Below are 23,460 nucleotides of genomic sequence, written 5' to 3'. Positions count from 1 at the left end.
GAATGGCATAGTTTGCTTGCTATCAGCAGAAACTAGCTACATGGATTTGCTATTTATTTTGAAGATTGTCATCCTTTGTAGTACTTAACATAAACTTCTAGATGTAAATAAGGTATCAGCAAAATGTTGATTTACATTTTTTACATGCCCCTCCCAACTTCAATGTGTTCTCTATCTTTTTTTGTGTGTGTGTGTGTGTGGTTTGAATTTAATCCCAGTTGTGAAAACTTGATTAGGTACCAGCAAGCAACAATTTTAACTGTATTTTTCAATTCACAGAGGTTAAGAGATGAAGGGGCATATACTAGATAGCCAAAGGTATTTGAGTCATTGCCACTTTTCTAGCAGGAAGCTAGAATGGGGGGAGCTCAAAATAAATTCAAGTAGAAGACACAAGTTTGTTGGACTCATCATCAAAATTGGTAACAGGGCTGAGAAAAACCAAAGGGAACAGCATAGATTCTCCATTTGTTTCCACATACAAGTGGGGTGCAGAGTTTTCAATAGTATTTACATTTCCTGGAGATGAAATATTCAGGGCTATACAATCATGGTCATTGAAATCTGGTAAGACCAACGATGGATTCTTCAGATCATCCAAAAGAAGGTCATTAGAATCTTGAAGTCTTTCTTCAAAATCATTTTTTGGCACCTCTTCTAACAGGGAAAGCAGGGCATATTTCTTGTATTCTACCACCTGCTGTTCTGTGGAGAGACATTGTTTTGTTACACATTGTGGGAGAAGAGAGGGTAAGAAAAAATATAATCAAAATCTTACACTGCTAAATGAATCACAGAATAGAATGAGAGTTATCTTCCCACTATTCTGAGTTACACTCTTCAAAATAGCTATTGGAGGGGCATCTTATGCAAGAATAATGTGGAAGAATAATGTACTCTTGCCTCTGGTCCTAGAATCTAATATCAGCTTTCCTAATATACTTAATATTTCAAACTTTTGATGATTCTATAAGAGAAGAATGTGATGTGACTTTGTTAAAACCTGTTTTTGGATTTAGGAATATCAGTAACCACTAGAATATAGATCTTTGTAGGATGCACTTCCTATAAAATCTAAGGCTAACTGTGGAGAATTAAGCTTAGTAAAAAACAAAGGACCTACCTTCTGAGAACTTGTTTGGATGTCATGTGAAAAGCCCAAATTCATTACAGCACATCCTTTTGAATATCTTTATTATGATTTTTGTCTTAAAGTTAGAGACATTATAATACATTCTCCCTTAAGTTTACACGGTATCAGAGAAAACATTTGGCAATTGTTTTTTTGGGACTGGCTAAACTTCACTTAGCATTATCTTCTCCAACTGTATCCATTTACCTGTAAATGCCATGATTTTATTCTCTTTTATTGGTGAATAATATTCCATTGTGTAAAAACAAATGCTGAATGTTTTCTCTGACATAAGGTGACCGACTCATAGTGGGGTAGGGAAGGGGAGCATCAGAGGAATAGCTGGACTCTAGATAGGGTAGATGGGTGGGAGGGGAAAAGAGGGGGCATGGGGTTAGAAATGATGGTGGAATGTGATGGTCATTATTATCCAGAGTACATGTACGAAGACATAAATTGGTGTGAACATACTTTACATACAGAGATATGAAAAATTGTGCTCTATGTGTATAATAAGAATTGTAATGTATTCCACTGTCATATATTTAAAAAATAAAATCAATTAAAAATAATTTTCAGGGCTCTTTCAAATATATTATCTCATTTAATACTCATTTAATATTCATAAAAATTTATAAATCAAAAAAGCAATTATTATTATCTTAGTTTACACAAGAGTAAAGATGGGTTTGCAGAGGTTAAATGACATGCCAAAGGTCATTTAGACAGTAAGTTGTGAGGCTAGTCTAGAACATAAATCTGACCCCTCTACAAAAAAATTGTTTATACCTTTTCTTCCATTGGCTTCAAGTAGATTCCTCTCTCCTTCTTCACTATTCATTAAATCAAGAGTCTATAAAGGGAGATAAAATATTAGAATCTTTGTCCATCAATCATTCTTGGAGATAAAGTTAAATACTTGATGAAAAGAAGACTATGTCTTGGGCCGGAGTATGTGCAGTACACACTTAGCAACCATGAGGCCCTAAGTTCAGTCCTCAGCACCTTAAAAAAAAAAAAAAAAACTATCTCTTGAGAGATTAACAAAATTGAGGGAAGAATGCTTCCATTTACTTTGCTTTCTAAAGGCTGTAGCTTTCTTTACTAACTGCTCTTTAGACAGAGGGGAAAAAATCAATTCATAGTGCAGCAAGAGCCAATTATGCGACGTAGGTCCAGTTGTCACTTAGCTTGAACTAATATTGACCAATATTTATTTGCCCAGACAAAAGCAAATGTGGTAAATATTGGATTTGAACCTGAGTGTTTGAACCTGAATGATGAGAATCATCAAATATGTCTAGTATGTCCAGAAAGAAAAAAAAAACACTTCTTTCAAGTTATCTCAGCTAAACAATATATAACAAGAGTCAACACCCACAGGATCTAGCCCCATTATTTATTGGCCAATGACCAAAAAAAAGTTTCATCTGGAGATCTTCTGTAGCTAGAGAAAACAGTTATGGGAATATACAAGGGTTTTATTTTTTCCTAAAATAGCAACAGCAACAATAAGATTTCACTAAGCTAAGAGAAACAGGCCTGTAAGTATACTATTAAAGAAAATTATCTGATAGGAGTTCAGTTTCCTTGCAATTCACAGGAGTATGAGGAAAGGCTTAACAAAAACAATTTTAACAAACAGATGCCCTGTTCTTTTTTGGTCCTATTATAATTTCCAGTCATAATCATGATCATTTACTAAATGACTATATCCAAACAAAGCATGATTTCTTACATAGATTAAATTTGGTTACCTATCCAATATTTATAAAGTAGTACATTTAATATTCAGATATTTATCTATTACATAGTCTAAAATGCACAGATTCTCCACTTGTCAAACGTTCTCATTAAACTGACACTCATAGCCAGGCATGGTGGTGCACGCTTGTAATCCCAGTGGCTCAGGAGACTGAGGCAGGAGGATCACATGTTCAAAGCCAGCCTCAGCAACAGTGAGGCACTAAGCAACTCAGTGAGACCCTATCTCTAAATAAAATAAAAATAGGGTTAGGGATGTGGCTTAGTAGTTGTGTGTCCCTTAGTTCAATCCCCAGTAGCAAAAAAAAAAAAAAAAAGCCACCTATAGCCACCAAATTATGTCATAAAAGACAGGAAAGGGTATTCTAGAGTGTGAAGTAATGTTTAAGAAAATCAAGTATATGAGCAATGTGGTAATGGTCATTTTAATCCAATCATACATATTTTCTGGCTGACAAGTATCTTAAAATATTTCCTTAGTATCTGGGGGTATAGCTCATGATAGAGTGTTTGCCTAGTATTCATGAGCCCATGAATTTGATCCCCAGCACCCAAAAATATTCCCTTAATTATTCTCTCTGGTCCCCTTGTCTATAAGAGACAAGTTCTAAAGAAAGTTCTGTTGTTCAGCATGGCAACTGATGTTAAAAAAGATACTTAATCTAACACATGGATCAGTTTTTGATTATATAGACAGGAATAGGATAAGATTCCTCTTTATGTAACTTATAAAGAAAGCAATTGCCAAGAAAAGCAACGGTTCACTTAGAAGTAATTTTTGATTTGAGATGAGGTGTCACTATGTTGTGCAGGCTGGCCTTGAACTCCTAGGCTCAAGTCATGTTCCTACCTTCTTAGTCTCGTGAATAGCTGGGATAATAGGTTCATCAGTAAACATGGCTTGTCTATATTAGTAGCCACTTGCAAATATGTGAACAAAGAAGTTCTGCTTCACTAAGTGGATCTTTGGGTGTCTTATATATGCATGGAAGTAATAAAATGTTGAAAAATACTAATTTAAACTGGACTTTGCTATAAGTAGTCAATATTAAGGCATAGAAGAAAAAGTGAGGAGGGCAGATAAAGAAAATAGATGGCATGCTTAAGCCATCCTACTTCATTCACTTAACTGTAAAGTTTTTCTGCTAATAATCTACTATGGCAATCTTCATCATCAAAAATACAATATAGTGTCCCAGAACTGGATGGTATATAAAAAGCAATAAAACGACTAGAAAAATAGATCTTACATCTATTTCTGCCATGACATCCATACTGGATAAAGTTTCAGTTTCGTTTGTCATTAAAGTAGGAAGTTTAGAACTGACTGGCTGTAAAGAAAAAAGAGAGAAATATACAACAACTTAAATTCTACACTGCTAGCTTAGGAAAATATTTTTGCACAACAGTGAGGTATAATGTGACAAGAAGAGGAACTTTGGATGTATGAAAAACTATTATTAAAGCATCACAAAATTCTACATAAAGGTATACTTATACTTTCATATTGACAATTTTAAAGGAATTGGAAGAAGGAAAATCACCACATAATAAAAAATAAATTATACTATTAGTCTGGGGAAGAGAGATATAATAACTACTTCAGTTTCTGGTTCAGAAAACCAAGATATAAACACCATATACACTAAATCAATGGAAAAGTTAAGGTAAGAATTCAAGTATTTTTTAATCCCAGGCATAATATTACCAGTGCCAATTGTCATATATCATTCTGCTTTTGGAATAATTTATGTAAATACAGCAAAATGAATTGATAGTCTTACCTCATTGACATGACCAGCATCACAGTTCACTTTCTTCCTAGATTGCAAGGACTTAATCTCCACCAGATTTCCTTCAATACCCTGCATATACATTTCATCCCTTAAATGAAAAATAGAGAGGTGGGGAAATCAACAAACTCTGCTGCCAAGCAGGATGAAGGTGGATGGAAAAAATGGTAATCTAACTGCCAGGAAACAATCTTTGAGAAAATACCACAAACATAATAAATTGCACAGATCATGGCAGGTCCTTGACCAAGAAACCACAAACCATATGGCATTTTCCAGTTACAGATATTTCACTTTCAGACTATAAAGCCTCATGCTATTCAGAAGATTTCAGTACATAATTCACTGGTTATAACTCAGCCAAAGCAGCCCACTTCCAAGTAACATACCAGAGTTTTCAACCTGAAGAGGCCTAGAAAAGAAGGATGGAAGAAAAACACACTAGTCTGTTCCCAGGGAAAGCTATAATTCCACAGGATGCCCTTTTGTGAATTTGGTGCCAAATAGGATGATAAGTCACTGTTCCCAATCAAAAGGAAAAAAGTGAGATGCAAAACACCACAACAATGTAGCTAGCTAATCCAAATGACCTCTAGGTCTTTTCATTTATGAGATTCTATATAAGCCAAAGTTAGCTTTTGAAATGGCTACATTGCTCCAGTGAACAACACTCAGCCTGAATCTCATCAAAAGAGGAAGTGGGACACATGTCACCAGTTGTCAGTGAACAACAACAAAAAAATGCATAGTTTGACTTTGTCCTTTGGTATAGTTCTTGACTTCATTTTGTGGTGCCAGTCATCAGGAAAATCAGGTGTTCTGAGGATCATATATTTTATTATTATCAAATATTACTATTTAACCTAAGAATCCAAATGCCACTAAATTCTTAGTTTCCTATAACTTTGCCAATCTATTAGAACTTAAACTTCACTTTGGTGGCCAATTCAGGCAATGTTAAAGCAACTCAGAATAATTATCTCAAACAACAGTTGCTGTTAATGTTCTGAGGACATAAAGTGCCCTAAAATTGGTAGATTATTTCATTGTCTAGAGAAGTTTCCTTTGAAACAGGTCCAAGGGTCTGTAGTGAAGTTTTGGATCAGGCTGAGGAAGCTTACAGGACCCCCTTTTGGGTGTTCTTAGGAAGCTATTTATGAGAAAAATTTGACCAAGGCCCACACATGACCTTCATCTTTCTGGGATTGGACAATAAATAAGGGAAAGTAGCAGGGAATAATACAAATATAAGATGGTAAAGCATAAAAACAGACTAATGTAAGCACTGCTGATGAAGGTGAAACTCCAGCTGACATCCCTCCTCCACAAGCCATTCAGTGTTGTCATGAGTAGAGATCTGCTGACAACAGTGACTCTGTGGTTCCAATTTAGTAGTATTTCTGCTGAAGCACACACAACCTCTTAGTTTCAGGAAATGAAGACATCTTGTTTTTTTTTCTTCTAGTTCTGTTCCAAACAGGAGGTTTCACCCTGCTTTCTGAGATAATTTTGAATATAAAATAAAGGGAAGATTTTATACTACCAATGTTGGGGTCTTATTTTCAGAAGACCACAGAAGGTGAAACACCAAATATATTACCAAAAAGTACATTTGCAGTATATAAGAAACAAAGATAATATCGGGAGTGGAGGTGCCTAAGGGAAATGTTTCCTTAATTATATCTCCCAGAACTTACCATAATATTATGCTTTGGATAAACAGGTAATTTTCTAACTTCAGAAAAAGAACATATGTGTGAAAATCAATATCCAAATTTCCTCAGAAACACAAGTCCTACATCAGTGCTAAGTCCCAGGATAAGGTGTTGATCCTAATTTAGTTTTCCCCTTAAAAATGTCTGATTGGTTAAGGTTGCAAAATGAGAGTACACTCAACTCAATATTCAACTGTGTAATCACAGATATAGCAAAGAATTATGCTACTGCTCAGCTAGATTTGGGGGTAACTAGCTATATACTTAGATTTCAAAGTCCTTATCAACATTCTAAATAATGTTTTTGGGTTTCACAGAAATAAAGGGCAAGAGTGGGGGTGGAGGTATCCTTCAAAGACTCTATAAGCTATTGTTATATCCCTGATTTTCTTTAGCTATATCCAAAGTGTTCCCCAGACTGTAAATTAAAAAAAAAAAAAAAACACTTTCCTCAAAAACATGTAAAACCCACTAGGTTACAGAAGAAAGATATTGCATACCTATTCATTATAGTATTAAATTGACTGTCTGATTTGTCTTCAGTAAAGATTGAATAATTATCCTCAGAAGGAGAAGACATAAACTCCAAAGAAATATTGTCAGTTTCCTCTCGTAAATAGTCTTCGGTCATTAGTTCTTGAAAATCGGGTATAGATGGATACATATCAACATCCGATGAATTTTCATTCATAGGTATATCCTGAATAGACATTTTAAGATCCTCTCTGAGAAACAACAAGAACATATTAATCAAAAATGATGTTAGAGCTCAAATAATACAGGCTATAACACCTCCATCAGTTATATAATATCTAAATATTCACAATATTTAGAATAAATAATTTATGATATGCCATGAAGCTCTCCTTTCATTTCATTTATACATCATATAATACTATGTCCACGTCAACTGACCAGCCAATTGTTCCATCACCTTAACTTAATGAAAAAAATACTTATCAAACCCAGAATGCTATAATAAAAAATGACAAACAATAACAAGTGAAGGTGAGGGTATACAAAAATAGGATCTTCCACATATTACTGGTGGAAATACAGGCGAAATGATATAGCCACTTTGGAAAACAGTTTGTAAATTTATCAAGAAGTTAAACATGCTAAGCATGATGGCTCACACATGCAATTCCAGCAACTTGGGAGGCTGAAGTATGAAGATCACAAGTTCAAGGACAGCCTCAACAGTTTACTGAGGCTCTGAGCAACTTAGTGTGACCCTGTTTCAAAATTTTTAAAAATTAAAAAGCTTGGGAAGCTGGGTGCAGTGGCACATGCCTGTAATCCCAGCTACTCAGGAGGCTGAGGCAGAAGGGTTGCAAGTTCAAACCCAGCCTCAGCAATTTAGCAAGGCCCTAAGCAACTCAGACCCTGTCTCTAATAAAATATAAAAACGGTCTGGGGATGTGGTTTAGTGGTTAAGTACCCCTGGGTTCAATCCCTAGTAACAAAAAATAATTTTCCATTCTATTCCATTAGTTTCTAGCAATTCCATTTTTAGGTATATACCCAAGAGAAATACGAACATAAATATTCTTCTGTGAATGTTCATTATTCATAGCCTCAAAATGGAAAATACCCAAAGTGTCAATTAACTAATAGGAAAGAAAACTGTGGTGAACCCATAAAATGGAATATTTTTTTATAAAAAAAGAGCACTAATCTATGATATAACATGAATGAACCTTGAAAATATTATGCTAAGTGAAATAAGCCAGACAGAATAGTCCATTTATTCTATCATTCTATTGATATGTAATATCCAAAGTAGTCAAATTGAGAGTCAGAAAGTAGGTTAGTAAACAGGCATGAAAGATTTCATTGGGGTGATAAAAATGCTCTAATATGGGATGATGGGGATAGTTTAACAACTCAGTAAATTCAATACAAATTGAACAGCAAAAATTAAAATTAACAAATTATGTCTCCATAAAACTGTTTAGCTATGCATATATAAATCTCAGCTACATATTATTGTATGCATGTAACTATCATACATATAAGTATTCCTATCTATCCATTTATCATTTAGAGAGGCTATATAGCATGTTACAAATCAGAGCAATGGAATGGCACTATGAGGATCAGTAGTCAAAGCTCACAGCTCGAGTTTCCTTTCTGTTTTGTAGTCAATTTTGACTAGAAAATAAGCAGAATGGGACAACTATTTGCTTATCAATAAAGGAGGAAATACAAAGAAAAGACAAATGATTTTTGTATTGTTTCTCATATAACAAATTATATAGTTTGTGTTGGGGTTCTTTGAACAAGGATAAAAAAGCTAAACAAACAAGTTAATTTTATCATAGGATTAAATATTTGTTTCTAATAGAACAATTAAGTTGATGTGTTACCATGATTTTCCATATTTTTTTCAGACATGATATTTTAAGACACTACAAATATCTGTGATTGTGTAGCTTCCCTGAAACTTGAATTTTTAATTAGCTTCTGAGGTTCTTTGTACATATGTTCAAATATCATTCATCAACATTTTAACATTCTAGATGTCATAAAGTCCCAGATCCACTGATTTCTTTCTTTCTTTGCTCTCTTTAGGAAAGCTTTTGTGGTATACTCTGTTTTTAAAGATGTACCTATTGTCACCACTCTGCATCCTTGTTAACTTGTTGGACAGGGTAAAGAAAATGCATATATGCATCTCTTTCTGGGCCAGCAACCAGATAGATAGCTTACATGCTGTTGGATTTAGCATACAATATCTGTCCAAAACTTTAATTCAAGGACTGATGTTGAACATCTATATCTCCTTCTCTAAAATGGCACCCTTCTCATTGTCTTGTCCCCTTAAGCACCCCAGCTCCCAGACCCTATTGACTCAGTGGCTTACTTCTCTCTGTATACCAGGCTCTAAGACACACTGCTCATATCCGTACTGACCTCCCCCTCCAACACTTATCTCTCCCCAAACATTCTATACCCTCAGGATTTCTTTGGATACTTCTAAAATACATCTCATAATATTCTTCTGAATGATTTTCCACTTGCATGCTCCTCCAACAGTCTCCTAGTCAAGTATCATTTTCTAGAACTTCCACCCTCCTGCACCACACTTAATGATTCTCCATTTGGTCTTTCTTTCTACCCATATAGACATCATTGAGACTTAGATGTCTAAACAAAAAACCCTCTCCAATAGACATCCAAATATCTATAACACACACTTAAAAATAATACACACAACGGGGCTGAGGTTGTAGCTCAATGGTAGAGTACTTGCCTAGCACACGCGCGTGCGCACACACACACACACACATAGTATGTAAACACAATAGAATATTGTTACTCAACCATATAAAGGAATGAAATCCTGTTATTTGTGACATGGATGAAACTGGAGGACCTTTTACTGAGGAAAATAGGCCAAACACAGAAAGATAAATACCACATATTCTCACTCATTTGTAGAAACCAAAATGCTAATCTTATAGAAGAAATGGTGGTCAACAGAGACTAGCAAGGGAAGGAGTGGGAGGAAAGAAAGAAGTTAAACAAAGGGCACTAAAACAGAGAGGGGGAACTAGTACTAGTTGTCTATATAGCACAAGTAGTATTGTTAAAACAATCAATATATTTCAAAATGACTAGAAGGGTATAACCTGATTTGATTACTGCACATTTGATACTGCACATGTATGAATAACCATACTGTAACACATAAATATGTAAAACTATTATGTCTCAATAAAAATAATATTCATGCATGATGGCACATGCCTAGAATGCTAGCTACTTGTGAGGCTGAGCCAGGGGAATCACAAGTTTGAGCCCAGCCTCAACAATTTAGCAAGACCTGATCTCAAAATAAATAATAAAAAGGGCTCAGAATGTCTATCTCTGATAGAGCACTTGCCTAGAACACACAATGGGTTCCCTACCCAGCAACCTCTACCCCCACCAAAAAAAACCTCATGCTTATATTTTTATTTTCTTTAGCATGTATAGAAATTCTCAAATTTTCAGAACAAATTTTATTTGCCAAACACATACTTCATATTTATTATTAACTTTATAGTATTTTTAAATTTAGTTTATTGTTTTTTTTTTTTGTCAAGAGAATTGTTTTCCACTAGAAGTTTTAACTGGCTATTGTTGACATCTAAAAAAAGTTACATATTGTGTGTGTGTGTGTGTGTGTGTGTGTGTGTGTGTGTTTTAGTCAGCTTTTCTGCCACTGTGACCAAAAGAACTGACAAGAACAATTTGAGACAAGGAGAAATTTATTTGGTGCTCACAATTTCAAAGGTCTTAGTCCACAGAAGGCCAACTCCACAGCTGTGGGTTCAAGGTGAAGCAAAACATCATGGCAGAAGGGTATGGAGGAGGAAAGCAGTTCAGGACAGGGCAATCAGGAAGCAGAGAGAGAGAGAGTTCTCCACTCACCAGGGACAAAATATGAACCCCAAAGTCATGCCCTTAGTGACCCATCTCCTCCAGCTACACCCTACCTGCCTTCAGTTACCACCTAGTTAATCCCTATCAGTGGATTAATTCACTGAGTAAGTTACAACTCTCATAATCAAATGTTTTCACTACTGAACCTTTTTAGATTCTCTCAAACATGAACTTTTAGGTGATATCTCATATCTAAGCCATAATCATATACAAACATCTTACATTAAGTAAATTATATTTTAATACCTTATTTCTTCAAAAATCATTTGCTGTATACATATTTTAAAGGGCCAGTTATCACTGCCCTATTCTGTTGTAATAAAATACAGGTTAAACTTTTTTACAAGGATGTTTTGGTAGTCATAAGGAAGGCTGAACAAGAACATGAATGGTAGCCAGGTACAGTGGTGCAAGCCTATAATCCTAGTGGCTTGGGACACTGAGACAGGAAGATCATGAGTTCAAAGCCAGCCTCAGCAACTTAGTGAAGCCCTAAGCAACTTAGCAAGATTCTTTCTCAAAATAAAACAGTGCTGGGATGGTGTCTCAGTGATACGGCATTTGCCTAGAATGTGTGAAGCACTGGGTTAGATTCTCAGCATCACATATAAAATAAAATGAATAAAGTAAAAGTCCATAAACAACATATAAAAGGGCTGGGAATGTCGCTCACACCCTGGGTTCAATGCCCAGATATGGACAGCAGTATGATTAACACTAAGGAAGAACACAAATGCATAATGACAGGACATCAGTTGTATTTTATTTTAGTAACTGAAGGAAAACATTATTTGTTCACTTAACAACAAAATATACCTCGTGATTTAACATACCTGTAGACTATATTATGATTCATTACCAGTACATTATCCACGAGACTGCTTACCCATCATCTCCAATTGCCTGGTCCATACATGAAACTAAGGTTTTAGATTCATCTTTCAAAGTAGGTATGATACTGTCAAGGAGATTTTTATATTTTTCTTCAATAAGTGTATAACCATTTTGTAATATCTGCATCTAAACAGGAAGGTTAGAGGAAATGAGAGTTGATCATGTACCTATGTATACATCTGGTCTTTCTCAGATCATATTTGATGTGATTCCCATAGAGAAACTTAACAATGGTATGAGAAATAATAACAGGTACTGGAAATTTAACTGACAGCAAATGCTCTGTTTTTACCCACCCACCACCATCATCTTATTCCAGAATCTTACAGCTTCTTTCTTCTTCTCCTCTGGAATATGGAAATATTGATGAGCACATTTGGAAGCTGAAGCCCCAGATTTAAGTGGAAATGACCTGCAACGAGATTCACATTTCAATGTTATAAGTTATCTTAATGTTGCATGGTCAGCAAAAGTATTGTATAGAACCTAAATATTAATTATCTTTTGTCAGAATGAGTCCCACGAGACATAATGTTTTAGCATCTCAGCAACAATGTGAGCAAAGAAAAGGACCCACCACATTTTAATGAGAGGCAGCTTAGAAAAATTAGCAACAATTTGGAATATTACCACTGTGTGCTAGCTTCCTTCTAAGTGTCTACATTAAGATATCCTAATAGCTTGTTTTTTTTTTTTTTTTTTTTTTTTTTTTTAGTATACATTGGGTCAGCTAAAACTAAAACAAAGAGCTAAAGGGGAAACCAGTCTCTTTGGAGTGATGCCTGATTCCAGAGCTGGGAAATGCAAAGTATAAATCAAGCCTAGAACATTCTATTATGTGAAAAGTAAAAATGCTCAAAGCAACAATATATCTATCAATGGACATATTCTGATAAAGATTATAATCCCTTACTAAAATAAGAATCCATGATTCCATGTTGATATAAATAAATGAATAACCAGCAAAAAAGAAAAAGTTCTTCCTTATAGTAGAATGTAAACAAAATAAATAGAGAAATAATGTAATTAGAAGAGTCAAATTGTACAAATAGCATGCCAATAATCCTAGCTACTCAGGAGGCTGAGGCAGAAGAATGCTAAGTTCAAGGACAGCCTAGGAAATTTGTCAAGACCCTGTCTCAACATAAAATAAAAATGGGCTGGTGGAGGGGTGTGTAACTCTGTGGTAAATCGCCCCTCAGTTAAGGGCTACTTTAATGGAAAAAACATTGAAAAGAGTGTTTATATAAATTAAAAGTATCTCCTGGAAAGTTACTAAGTGAGAAATAGTAACTTAAGACTAGAGAAACTGAGGAAACACCCCTTAAATTCAAATGATCAAAGCTTACATCACAGATAATTACAGAAACTGACATTAGTTGTCTCTGGTTGTCTCTGACAATGATATACTAAGAATACAGAATCACTTCTTAGTTATACTACCAAAAATTACAATTGTTTTCTAGCCATAACACCACAGCAAACCCCAAATGATGGATATTCTACAAAAATCACTGGCCTGTACTCTTCAAAAATGTTGAAGTCCATCAGGCATGGTGGTGTAGGCATATAATCCCAGTGACTTGGGAGGCTGAGGCAAGAGGATCTTAAGTCCAAGACCAGGCTCAGCAATTTAGCAAGACCTTGCCTTAAAATAAAATAAAAAGGACTGGGGATATAGTTCTGTGGTAAAGCACCCCTGGGTTCAATCCCCAGAAAAGGAAAAAAACACCCCCTCAAAAAGCAAATAATAACAATCCTCCTCCTCCTCCTCCTCCTCCTCCTCCTCCTCCTCCGGAAATACACATGAAATCTTAGGAACAATGGACACTATATCTTGAATTTCCTTTCAAATGGTTCAGAAAAAGTGTGCCTGTGTGTGTGTAAGGATAGGGAAGAAGGGAGAATAAATGATAATATAAAATGTTAAGTTGGAAATCTGGGTAAAAGCTCTATGGGAGTCACTTGTAGCATTCATATAAATTTTTATCAAGTTTGATTATACCAAAATTAGAGGTTATCAAAAATAAGTGTGAAGGAGGGTCCACTCAAATGTGAGGCAAAGCTCTGAAGTCAATGATTCCCCCCTACCTAGGTTTGAAATATAGCTCTATCATGTATTAACTAAGTCACTTCAGATAAAGTAGTTAAATTTTCTTTTAGTTAATTCTCATATCTGTGAAATGGGGATAATGTTAGAGCCCATCCAATAGAATTTTTGTAATAATTAATTGAGATAGTCTATGTAGGGCACATAGCACACTGTAAATAATAAATATCAGCTATTATCTACTGGTTCAAAATAGCTTAATGAAATCTGAGGAATCAAGCTAATAACATGACTTTATTTCTCAGATACAACTACATGGTATATCACAAGGGAATATTTTACAATTATATACTCTGTCTTCTAAGGACTTACATAAAAATCCTATAATTTTAGGTTGCAAAAGACTGGGTAAGGTGAAGCTGGGAACTCCTGATCATATCAGAAATTGGAGGTAAAACATCTTTGCTCTTTCTGTCCAGGATAATCCCTTGTATGAAGAACCTCTATGCAAGTTCTACGACTCCTTAACAAAGTAGAGTTGAGGAATACTTTTCAATCTATTCCAGAATAATTCCAGGAGATATGTTAAGAAGGGATTCTGAGGCTAATGGTATAGTTCGATGGTAGAGTATGGATTTAGCATGTGTGAGGCCCTGGGTTTGATCCCCAGCACCAAATACATACATACATACATACATACAATAAAATGAACATGTTTATTTAAAAGTAAAGAAGAAGTCCAGTTCTGTCTGGCTCCTTACAGAGAAGAAGCCTTAGAATGATTAGCCCTTAGTAGGCCTACAAAAGGAAGACAGAAAGAAAAAAATCATCCTGCAAGTAAGATCCAGCAACTAGGATATACCTATTGTATCATGCCATAGCAAAGTTAGTTTATTATCAAGTATGAAAACAAAAGGAAAAACAAGATACACTGAGCTGATATGTGTGGCTTTTGTTGGTAGGTATTTTTTATCCTGATATCACACGCACAATTTGTACATGCTAAATTCTCTGATATAAAAAAGAATGAGCTTAGAAAAAGAAAAATTATAAGAGAGAATAAAGACACCTTCTGTAACCAAGAAAAGAATTGGAGTTAATAAATTCACCTTTTTCTATCTGTGTTTACCATGTAGTTTTCATCTATCAAGTTCAACATAAACTGAAGAATCTGAAAAATAATCATACAGAATAATTAATTAGGACATCATCTTTAATATTTAAGGAAATCAACAGGTAAAGAGGAAGGTAGAGACCTCATTAAGCACAACTAAATATTTTTTTAGAGAGAAAGAGAGAGAGAGAAAGATAGAGAATTTTTTAATATTTATTTTTTAATTTTGGCAGACACAACATCTTTGTTTGTATGTGGTGCTGAGGATCGAACCCGGGCCGCACGCATGCCAGGTGAGCGCGCTACCGCTTGAGCCACATCCCCAGCCCAACACAACTAAATATTAAAATTTAGTTGTGATTTATTTAATCTTTACCTTAAAAGTCTGAACTGAGGGGCTGGGGTTGTGGCTCAGGGGTGGAGTGCTTATCTGGAATGTGTGAGGCACTGGGTTTAATTCTTGGCACCACATAAAAATAAATAAACGAAAAAATATTTCTTAAAAAAAGATTTAATTGATACCTGTGTTAAAAGTTGCTGTTGCTTGCAGTAATTCTGTCTTAGCTCTGTCACTTCAAGCCAAAGTGTTGCATATTTCCTACAACATTAACAGATTCCTCAAATGAAGCAGGACAGAAATGTTTCTGTAGAATTTTGAATATATATATCAAATACTATATTGAGTTGTCTGAGTTAATAGTATTTAAAATGTTCTTCAGATTATGAGACTGACACACTGTCTACTGTGTTAAGGAAGCAGACTAAATCTAAGTACCAAAATAATAACCCAAATAGGGGCTGGGGATGTGGCTCAAGAGGTAGCGCGCTCGCCTGGCATGCGTGCGGCCCGGGTTCGATCCTCAGCACCACATACCAACAAAGATGTTGTGTCCACCAAAAACTAAAAAAATAAATAAATATTAAAAATAAAAAATAATAATAATAACCCAAATAACTTAATCAGGCCAAGGACCTGAACAGACACTTCTCTCAGAAGATGATATACAATCAACAAATATATGAAAAATCTTCAACATCTCTAGCAATCAGAAAAATGCAAATCAAAACTACTGTAAGATTTCATCTCACTCCAGTCAGAATGGCAATTATCAAGAATACAGACAACAATAAGTGTTGGCAAGGATGTGGGGGAAAAGGCACACACATACACTGCTGGTGGGACTGCAAATTGGTGCAGCCAATATGGAAAGCAGTATGGATATTTCTTGAAAAATTGGGAATGGAACCACCATTTGACCCAGCTATCCCTCTCCTCAGTCTATACCCAAAGAACTTAAAAACAGCATACTACAGGGACACAGCCACATCAATGTTTATAGCAGCACAATTCACAATAGCTAAGTTGTAGAGCTAACCTAGATGCCCTTCAGTAGATGAACGGATAAAAAAATGTGGCATATAAACACAATGGAATATTACTCAGCAATAAAAGAGAATAAAATCATGGCATTTGCAGGTAAATGGATTGAGTTAGAGAAGATAATGCTAAGTGAAGTTAGCCAATCCCAAAATACCAAATGCCGAATGTTTTCTCTGATGTAAGGATGCTGATTCATAGTGGGGTAGGGAGGGGGAGCATGGGAGGAGTAGACTAACTCTAGATAGGGCAGAGAGGTGGGAGGGGAAGGGAGGGGGCAGGGGGTTAGAAATGATGGTGGAATGTAATGGTCATTATTATCCAAAGTAAAGGTATGAAGACACAAATTAGTGTGAATATACTTAATATACAACCAGAGATATGAAAAATTGTGCTCTATATGTGTAATAAGTATTGTAATGCATTCCACTGTCCTAATTAAAAAATTAATTAAAAAATAAAAGTCTCAAAAACATGTTCTTCATGAAGATTGCCACCTCCCATCATCCTGCCTGAATATTTCAGGCTTAAAATCTAATACTTTTCAAACTTTGTCAGTGAATTAGTCCATACAGATATCACACTAATTTTTCCCTTTTTTGTATGTGGTGCTGGAGACCAAATTCAGGGACATGTCCATGCTAGTCACATGCTGCACCACTGATCTACACCTCTGTATCACACAGTAATTTTTTTGAGAGCAAGACTACTATTAAGGTAGTCTCTTCTAGACGGGAGAATCTGAGAATCATTAAAAACCCATATACTTCTTTATTTTCATTTTTTTAGTTGTAGATGGATATAATACATTTGTTTATTGATTGATTGTTTTCATTTCTTAAATACATAAAGTGTATTATGTATAATATGTGTTCTATATGTATAATACAATCCTCAAAGAAAATAAGATACTTGGGAATCAACCTAACAAAATAGGTGAAAGATTTATACAATGAAAACTACAGAACCCTAAAGAGAGAGATAGAAGAAGATCTCAGAAGATGGAAAAATGTACCCTGTTCATGGATAGGCAGAACTAACATCATCAAAATGGCGATATTACCCAAAGTTCTCTACAGGTTTAATGCGATGCCAATCAAAATCCCAATGGCATTTCTTGTAGAAATAGATAAAGCAATCATGAAATTCATATGGAAAAACAAAAGACCCAGAATAGCAAAAGCAATTCTAAGAAGGAAATGTAAATCTGGAGGTATAGTGATACCAGAGTTCAAACTGTACTACAAAGCAATAGTAACAAAAACAGCATGGTACTGGTACCAAAACAGGCAGGTGGACCAATGGTACAGAATAGAAGACACAGAGACTAATCCACAAAGTTACAACTATCTTATATTTGATAAAGGGGCTAAAAACATGCAATGGAGGAAGGATAGCATCTTCAACAAATGGTGCTGGGAAAACTGGAAATCCATATGCAACAAAATGAAACTGAATGCCTTTCTCTCGCCATCCACAAAAGTTAACTCAAAATGGATCAAGGAGCTAGATATCAAATCAGAGACATTGCGTCTGATAGAAGAAAAAGTTGGCTCCGATCTACATATAGTGGGGTCGGGCTCCAAATTCCTTAATAAGATGCCCATAGCCCAAGAGTTAATAACAAGAATCAACAAATGGGACTTACTTAAACTAAAAAGTTTTTTTCTCAGCAAGAGAAACAATAAGAGAGGTAAATAGAGAGCCTACATCCTGGGAACAAATCTTTACTCCACACACTTCAGATAGAGCCCTAATATCCAGAATGTACAAAGAACTCAAAAAATTAAACAATAAGATAGCAAATAACCCAATCAACAAATGGGCCAAGGACCTGAACAGACACTTCTCAGAGGAGGACATACAATCAATCAACAAGTACATGAAAAAATGCTCACCATCTCTAGCAATCAGAGAAATGCAAATCAAAACCTCCCTAAGATACCATCTCACTCCAGTAAGATTGGCAGCCATTATGAAGTCAAGCAACAATAAGTGTTGGCGGGGATGTGGGGAAAAGGGTACACTTGTACACTGCTGGTGGGACTGCAAAATGGTGAGGCCAATTTGGAAAGCAGTATGGAGATTCCTGGGAAATCTGGGAATGGATCCACCATTTGACCCAGCTATCGCCCTTCTCGGACTATTCCCTGAGGACCTTAAAAGAGCGCACTATAGGGATACAGCCACATCAATGATTATAGCGACAGAATTCACAATAGCTAGACTGTGGAACCAACCTAGATGCCCTTCAATAGATGAATGGATAAAAAAAAAATGTGGCATCTATACACAATGGAGTATTATGCAGCACTAAGAAATGACAAAATCATAGAATTTGCAGGGAAATGGATGGCATTAGAGCAGATTATGCTAAGTGAAGCTAGCCAAGCCCTAAAAAAATGCCAAATGTCTTCTTTGATATAAAGAGAGCAAATAAGAACAGAACAGGAAGGAAGAGCATGAGGAAAAGACTAACAGTAAACAAAGACGAATGGGGGGAGAGAAAGGGAGAGAGAAGGGAAAGCATATGGAAATGGTAGGAGACCTTCAATGATACACAAAATTATAAGAGGTTATGAGGGGCAAGGGGGAGGGGGGAAAAAGGGGAGATAATTGAACAACAGCAGAGGAGATAGAGAGGGAAGATGGGAGGGGAGGGGAGGGGAGGGGGGATAGTAGGGGATAGGAAAGGTAGCAGAATACAATAGTCACTAATATGCCATTATGTAATAATGTGAGTATGTAACAGTTGTGATTCTGCAATCTGTATTTGGGGTAAAAATGGGAGTTCAAAACCCAATTGAGTCTAATGTATGAAAGATGATATATCATGAGCCCTGTAATGTTTTGAACAATCAATAAAAAAAACCCATATACTTCTTTATTTTCATTTTTTTAGTTGTAGATGGATATAATACATTTGTTTATTGATTGATTGTTTTCATTTCTTAAATACATGACAGTGTATTATGTATAATATGTGTTCTATATGTATAATACAATTCTGATTATACATATAGAACACATTTTTTCATATCTCTGTATATAAAGTTTGTTCACACCAATTCATGCCTTCATACATGTACTTTGGATAATGATATCCATTACATTCCACCATTATTGCTAACCCCTTGCCCTCTCTTTTCTCCTCCCACCCCTCTGCCCTATACAGAGTTCATCTATTCCTCCCATGCTCTCCCTCCCTACCCCACTATGAGTCAATCACCTTATATCAGAGAAAACATTCAGCATTTGTCTTTTGGGGATTGCCTAACTTCACTTAGCATTGTCTTCTCAAACTCCATCTACTACCTGCAAATGCCATGATTTTATTTATTTGTTTGTTTGTTTGTTTCTTTGTTTTTATGTGGTGCTGAGGATCAAACCCAGTACCTCACACGTGCCAGGCAAGCACTCTACCACTGAGCCACAACCCCACCCCCACAAATTCATATACTTCTAATGTAGTCATAACATTCATAGGATTAGGAATAGAGAAATAGTTCATAAAAGGCTGAAAGAACACTTAAAACTCTAGGATGGTGGATTTATGCCAAACTAACACATCTATACTTTCACTGAATGGTATGACAAGAGACACTTTGTACCAGATTAAGAGACTAAATTTCCTATACAGAATGGCTTTTAAATGTGTTCTAATACAACCCAAATTCCACAATGGGAAAGTATCACAAATTTTGGGCCAAAAGAAACCTCAGAAGGCCATCGAGTTTACTATTGCCCAATATTTTCTGGTCTGTTTTACCTATAAAACAAGCCAGAACCCACTGGAGGATCATCAACCACATGATGTATCTGTAGGTTATGGTTAACGTTTAACAACAGGCTGATATCCAGAATTAATATGAAGGGTTGGCTCATGGTCAATGTCAATGAAAATCTGGGCTTATATTCAATGCTGATGAAAAAGCAAGAAAACTACTTCCATTCTCCTTACTTCCTCACTCTTTTTCTCCCTTGATGAATATGAAAAGTTTAATTTACTAAGTCAATTACAAAAGATTGAATCATGAAATTAAAGGTACATTTGCAGTTCATCGAAAGATTTGGAAAGGAGTTCAAGTTTAATTTGAATACTGATGAACATTTACTGGAAAAAATTCACATACATCTCTAAGAAAAAATAGGTTATAATTTTTATCAAGGTATTATTTTGAGACTGCTTAACCATTTAAATTTTGCCTTTGAACACTATATTCTGAATAAAGATAAGAATAACTGCATGCTATATTCTGTACATGGTAGCTCCTCAGAAAGCAATGAAATACATCTTAAAGTATGCATTTCACAGAACATTTTTAAAAACTAGTCCAAAGAAAGAATTAGCCAGGAATTTAGGTCAGGTTACTTAAATACAGAACCTATATATTTTTCTGTTTTCTATTGTCAAATGAAAACTGCTATCTGCTATACCACTCATGCCTGCACAGTTGTTTTGGATGCCAATAGTTTATTTCTGATTTATACAGTGGTCTTCTAGTCAGCCACAATTACATGATCTGAGCCACTGGCACATTAGCAGCAGTCCAAACACTAAAGCATTTGATTCAGTGCTGCGGTTTAACTTGAAAGAAACCTCATTAAAGTGCCATGGAAAACAAGAGTTCAGTTTCTCAACTCAGAAGCAATCAACCTTTAAACCTTGGAAACAGACATTGGAAATCTTGATAAACACCCACTTTTTCAGTTCTGCAAATTTGGCATCCATGTTATTCTGCTTGTCTGTCATATCCCGCACTTCACTCACTATTCTCTGCAACTCACGAGGGTAAGTTTTGACATTCTCAATTTTCATTGTTGGCACCTAAAATGAAAACAGAATACAGTCGGGCTGGTTAGAAATTTCACATACCATCAACTCTCCATTATTGGCACTAATGGAAGGGAAAAGATGTATGATTAATCTAAAACAGTAGACTGAATTCTATAAATGTGCCTTTATTGTAGCACGAAGCAAACTATGCCTCATATTACAGTTATTACATACATTATCATCTCTCCCACTAATTGAAAGATAGTCTCCTTCTATCCTTCTCACCATTACCTAGAACAATACCTTACACAGAGGAGACCTGCAATAAATATGTCCTAAATTCAGCATATGTTGAGTACAATTTACACATTAACAATAGTGCAAATATGGGTAAGTCACAGTTTCTATCCGTAAAGAATTGAAAAATCCTACAGAGAGAATAAAGTATGTATTATAGCAAAACAGAAAATCTAAAAGACAATTATACATGACTTTGACACATATGGAAGTATATTAACTTAGATAGGCACTCTCATAAATATATTTCATTATATTTAAGTTTTAGCTCTGACCCTCACCTAGTTATTTCCTGTTGGGAGCTATTATGATCAGTGTTGGGGAGGGGCTTTAGATTATGGATAATCTACAATGTGGTTAATTCTCAGAAACAATCCAAGTTAGACTATAGATTCATTTTATAGGCCTGCTGCGATAAGTGCATACTGCAGTATGTATTTTATAAAAAGAAGCACCATGCTAAGAAGGCTTTATAATTTAATGCAGAATAATGTCTATAATAACATTGTTGTAATTATTTCCACAGGTGGTGACTGAACAGGCTTTAATGATTTAGATCTCTGCTGTTGGTGGGAGTATGCCCATAAGGTGCATTATCATCATATTTATTAGATCTTTAAAAACTCTCACTCATTCATTATCTCATGGTGTACATACAATAAAAGTTTTTAATCTACATTAAACACAGATGAGAAGTAACAAAAACAAAACTTTAACAGAATAAAGCAACACATCATGTTACCAATTTCTCTAAAATTAATCTTTACGTCATGCTACTAATATGAGTGAGACTGGCTTCTAGCAAAGAAGAAACTAGAGGTTCTAGGACCCTTAAGTTGAAACCCTGGAATTCTGAACAAAAGTTTCCAGTATATTTTTACCTGCTGTAAACTTGTCTAAGGACTAAGCTGACTATCAAAGATTGCTTATACAAATTTTACAAATCAGAAGAGTGGCATGGTGGTACATGCCCATAATCCCAGTGACTCAGGAGGCTGAGGCAGGAGGATCACAAGTGCAATTCCAGCCTCAGCAATTCAGTAAGGCCCTAAGCAATTTAGTGAGACCATGTGTCAAAACAAAATGGGCTGTAATGTTGCTCAAAGGTAAAGTGCTTCTGGATTCAATCCCCAGTACCAATTTTTTTTAAATTAAAACTAAATAAATAGGGGGGATAGTAGAGGATAGGATAGACAGCAGAATACATCAGACACTAGAATGGCAATGTGTAAATCAATGGAAGTGTAAATGATGTGATTCAGCAATCTGTATACGGGGTAAAAATGGGAGTTCATAACCCACTTGAATCAAACTGTGAAATATGATATATCAAGAACTATGTAATGTTTTGAACGACCAACAATAAAAAAAGAAAAAATAATAAAACTAAATAAATAAAAAAATTTTAGATCAAGAAAGTTAGATGTTTAGACACAAATAGATGGCTATCTAGGAAAAGCAGTATGCAATAAATGGCAATTGAGTAGCACAGATAATAAATTGTATCAAGATTCAGAAGAAGGTACAATTATATTTTCAGTGAAACAGATACCTGTTTTCATTCTTTAATAAATGAAAAAAATGCTTGTCCTCTTTGTAGGCCATAACCTGGTCATCTTCTCTGTGGAGGGTATGTATCATTTCCCAAATATTCACTAAACCAAAGAACTTAAAAGCTAACAAGTATACTTATACAAGAAAAACACATTTAAAGTTTTTTGTTTATTTAAATAAGAAATTAAAATAAGCCAGGTGTGGCGGTGCATGCCTGTAATCCCAGTGGCTAGGGAGGCTGAGACAGGAGGATCGTGACTTCAAAACCAGCCTCAGCAACATAGCAAGCCCTAAGCAACTCAATGAGATCCTCTCTCTAAATAAAATATAAAAAGGAGCAGGGGATATTGCTCAGTGGATAGTGCTCCAGGGTTCAATCCCTGGTACCAAAAAAAAAAAAAAAGAAAAGAAAGAAAGAAAGAAAGAAAGAAAGAAAGAAATTAGCCTATACATGAGGCCCTAGTTTCAATTCCAGGCACCAAATAATAATAATAATAACAACAACAACAACAACAACACTGTTGAGTTCATATATCTAAATATTACTCCGAATGAGAGCAA

General features: G+C 35.3%; 1 protein-coding gene across 1 annotated transcript in view; it reads right to left on the bottom strand.

The window, feature by feature from the left end:
* Positions 1–379: 379 nt before the first annotated feature.
* LOC308639447 (heat shock factor protein 3-like) overlaps positions 380–23,460 on the bottom strand; it is a gene marked incomplete at both ends in the record, with an annotated part of 55,475 nt that continues 32,394 nt past the window's right edge. Inside the window, 8 exons of the mRNA XM_081277694.1 lie at positions 380–705; positions 1,922–1,985; positions 4,147–4,227; positions 4,681–4,780; positions 6,905–7,129; positions 11,722–11,855; positions 12,057–12,141; positions 20,975–21,099. Coding sequence (XP_081133820.1) covers positions 380–705; positions 1,922–1,985; positions 4,147–4,227; positions 4,681–4,780; positions 6,905–7,129; positions 11,722–11,855; positions 12,057–12,141; positions 20,975–21,099 — 1,140 coding nt within the window. The remainder of the gene's footprint in view (positions 706–1,921; positions 1,986–4,146; positions 4,228–4,680; positions 4,781–6,904; positions 7,130–11,721; positions 11,856–12,056; positions 12,142–20,974; positions 21,100–23,460) is intronic.

Source organism: Spermophilus citellus (assembly GCF_964194105.1).
Source record: "Spermophilus citellus genome assembly, chromosome: X".
Lineage (NCBI taxonomy): Eukaryota > Metazoa > Chordata > Mammalia > Rodentia > Sciuridae > Spermophilus > Spermophilus citellus.
This window is presented reverse-complemented; position numbering and strand designations above follow the sequence as displayed.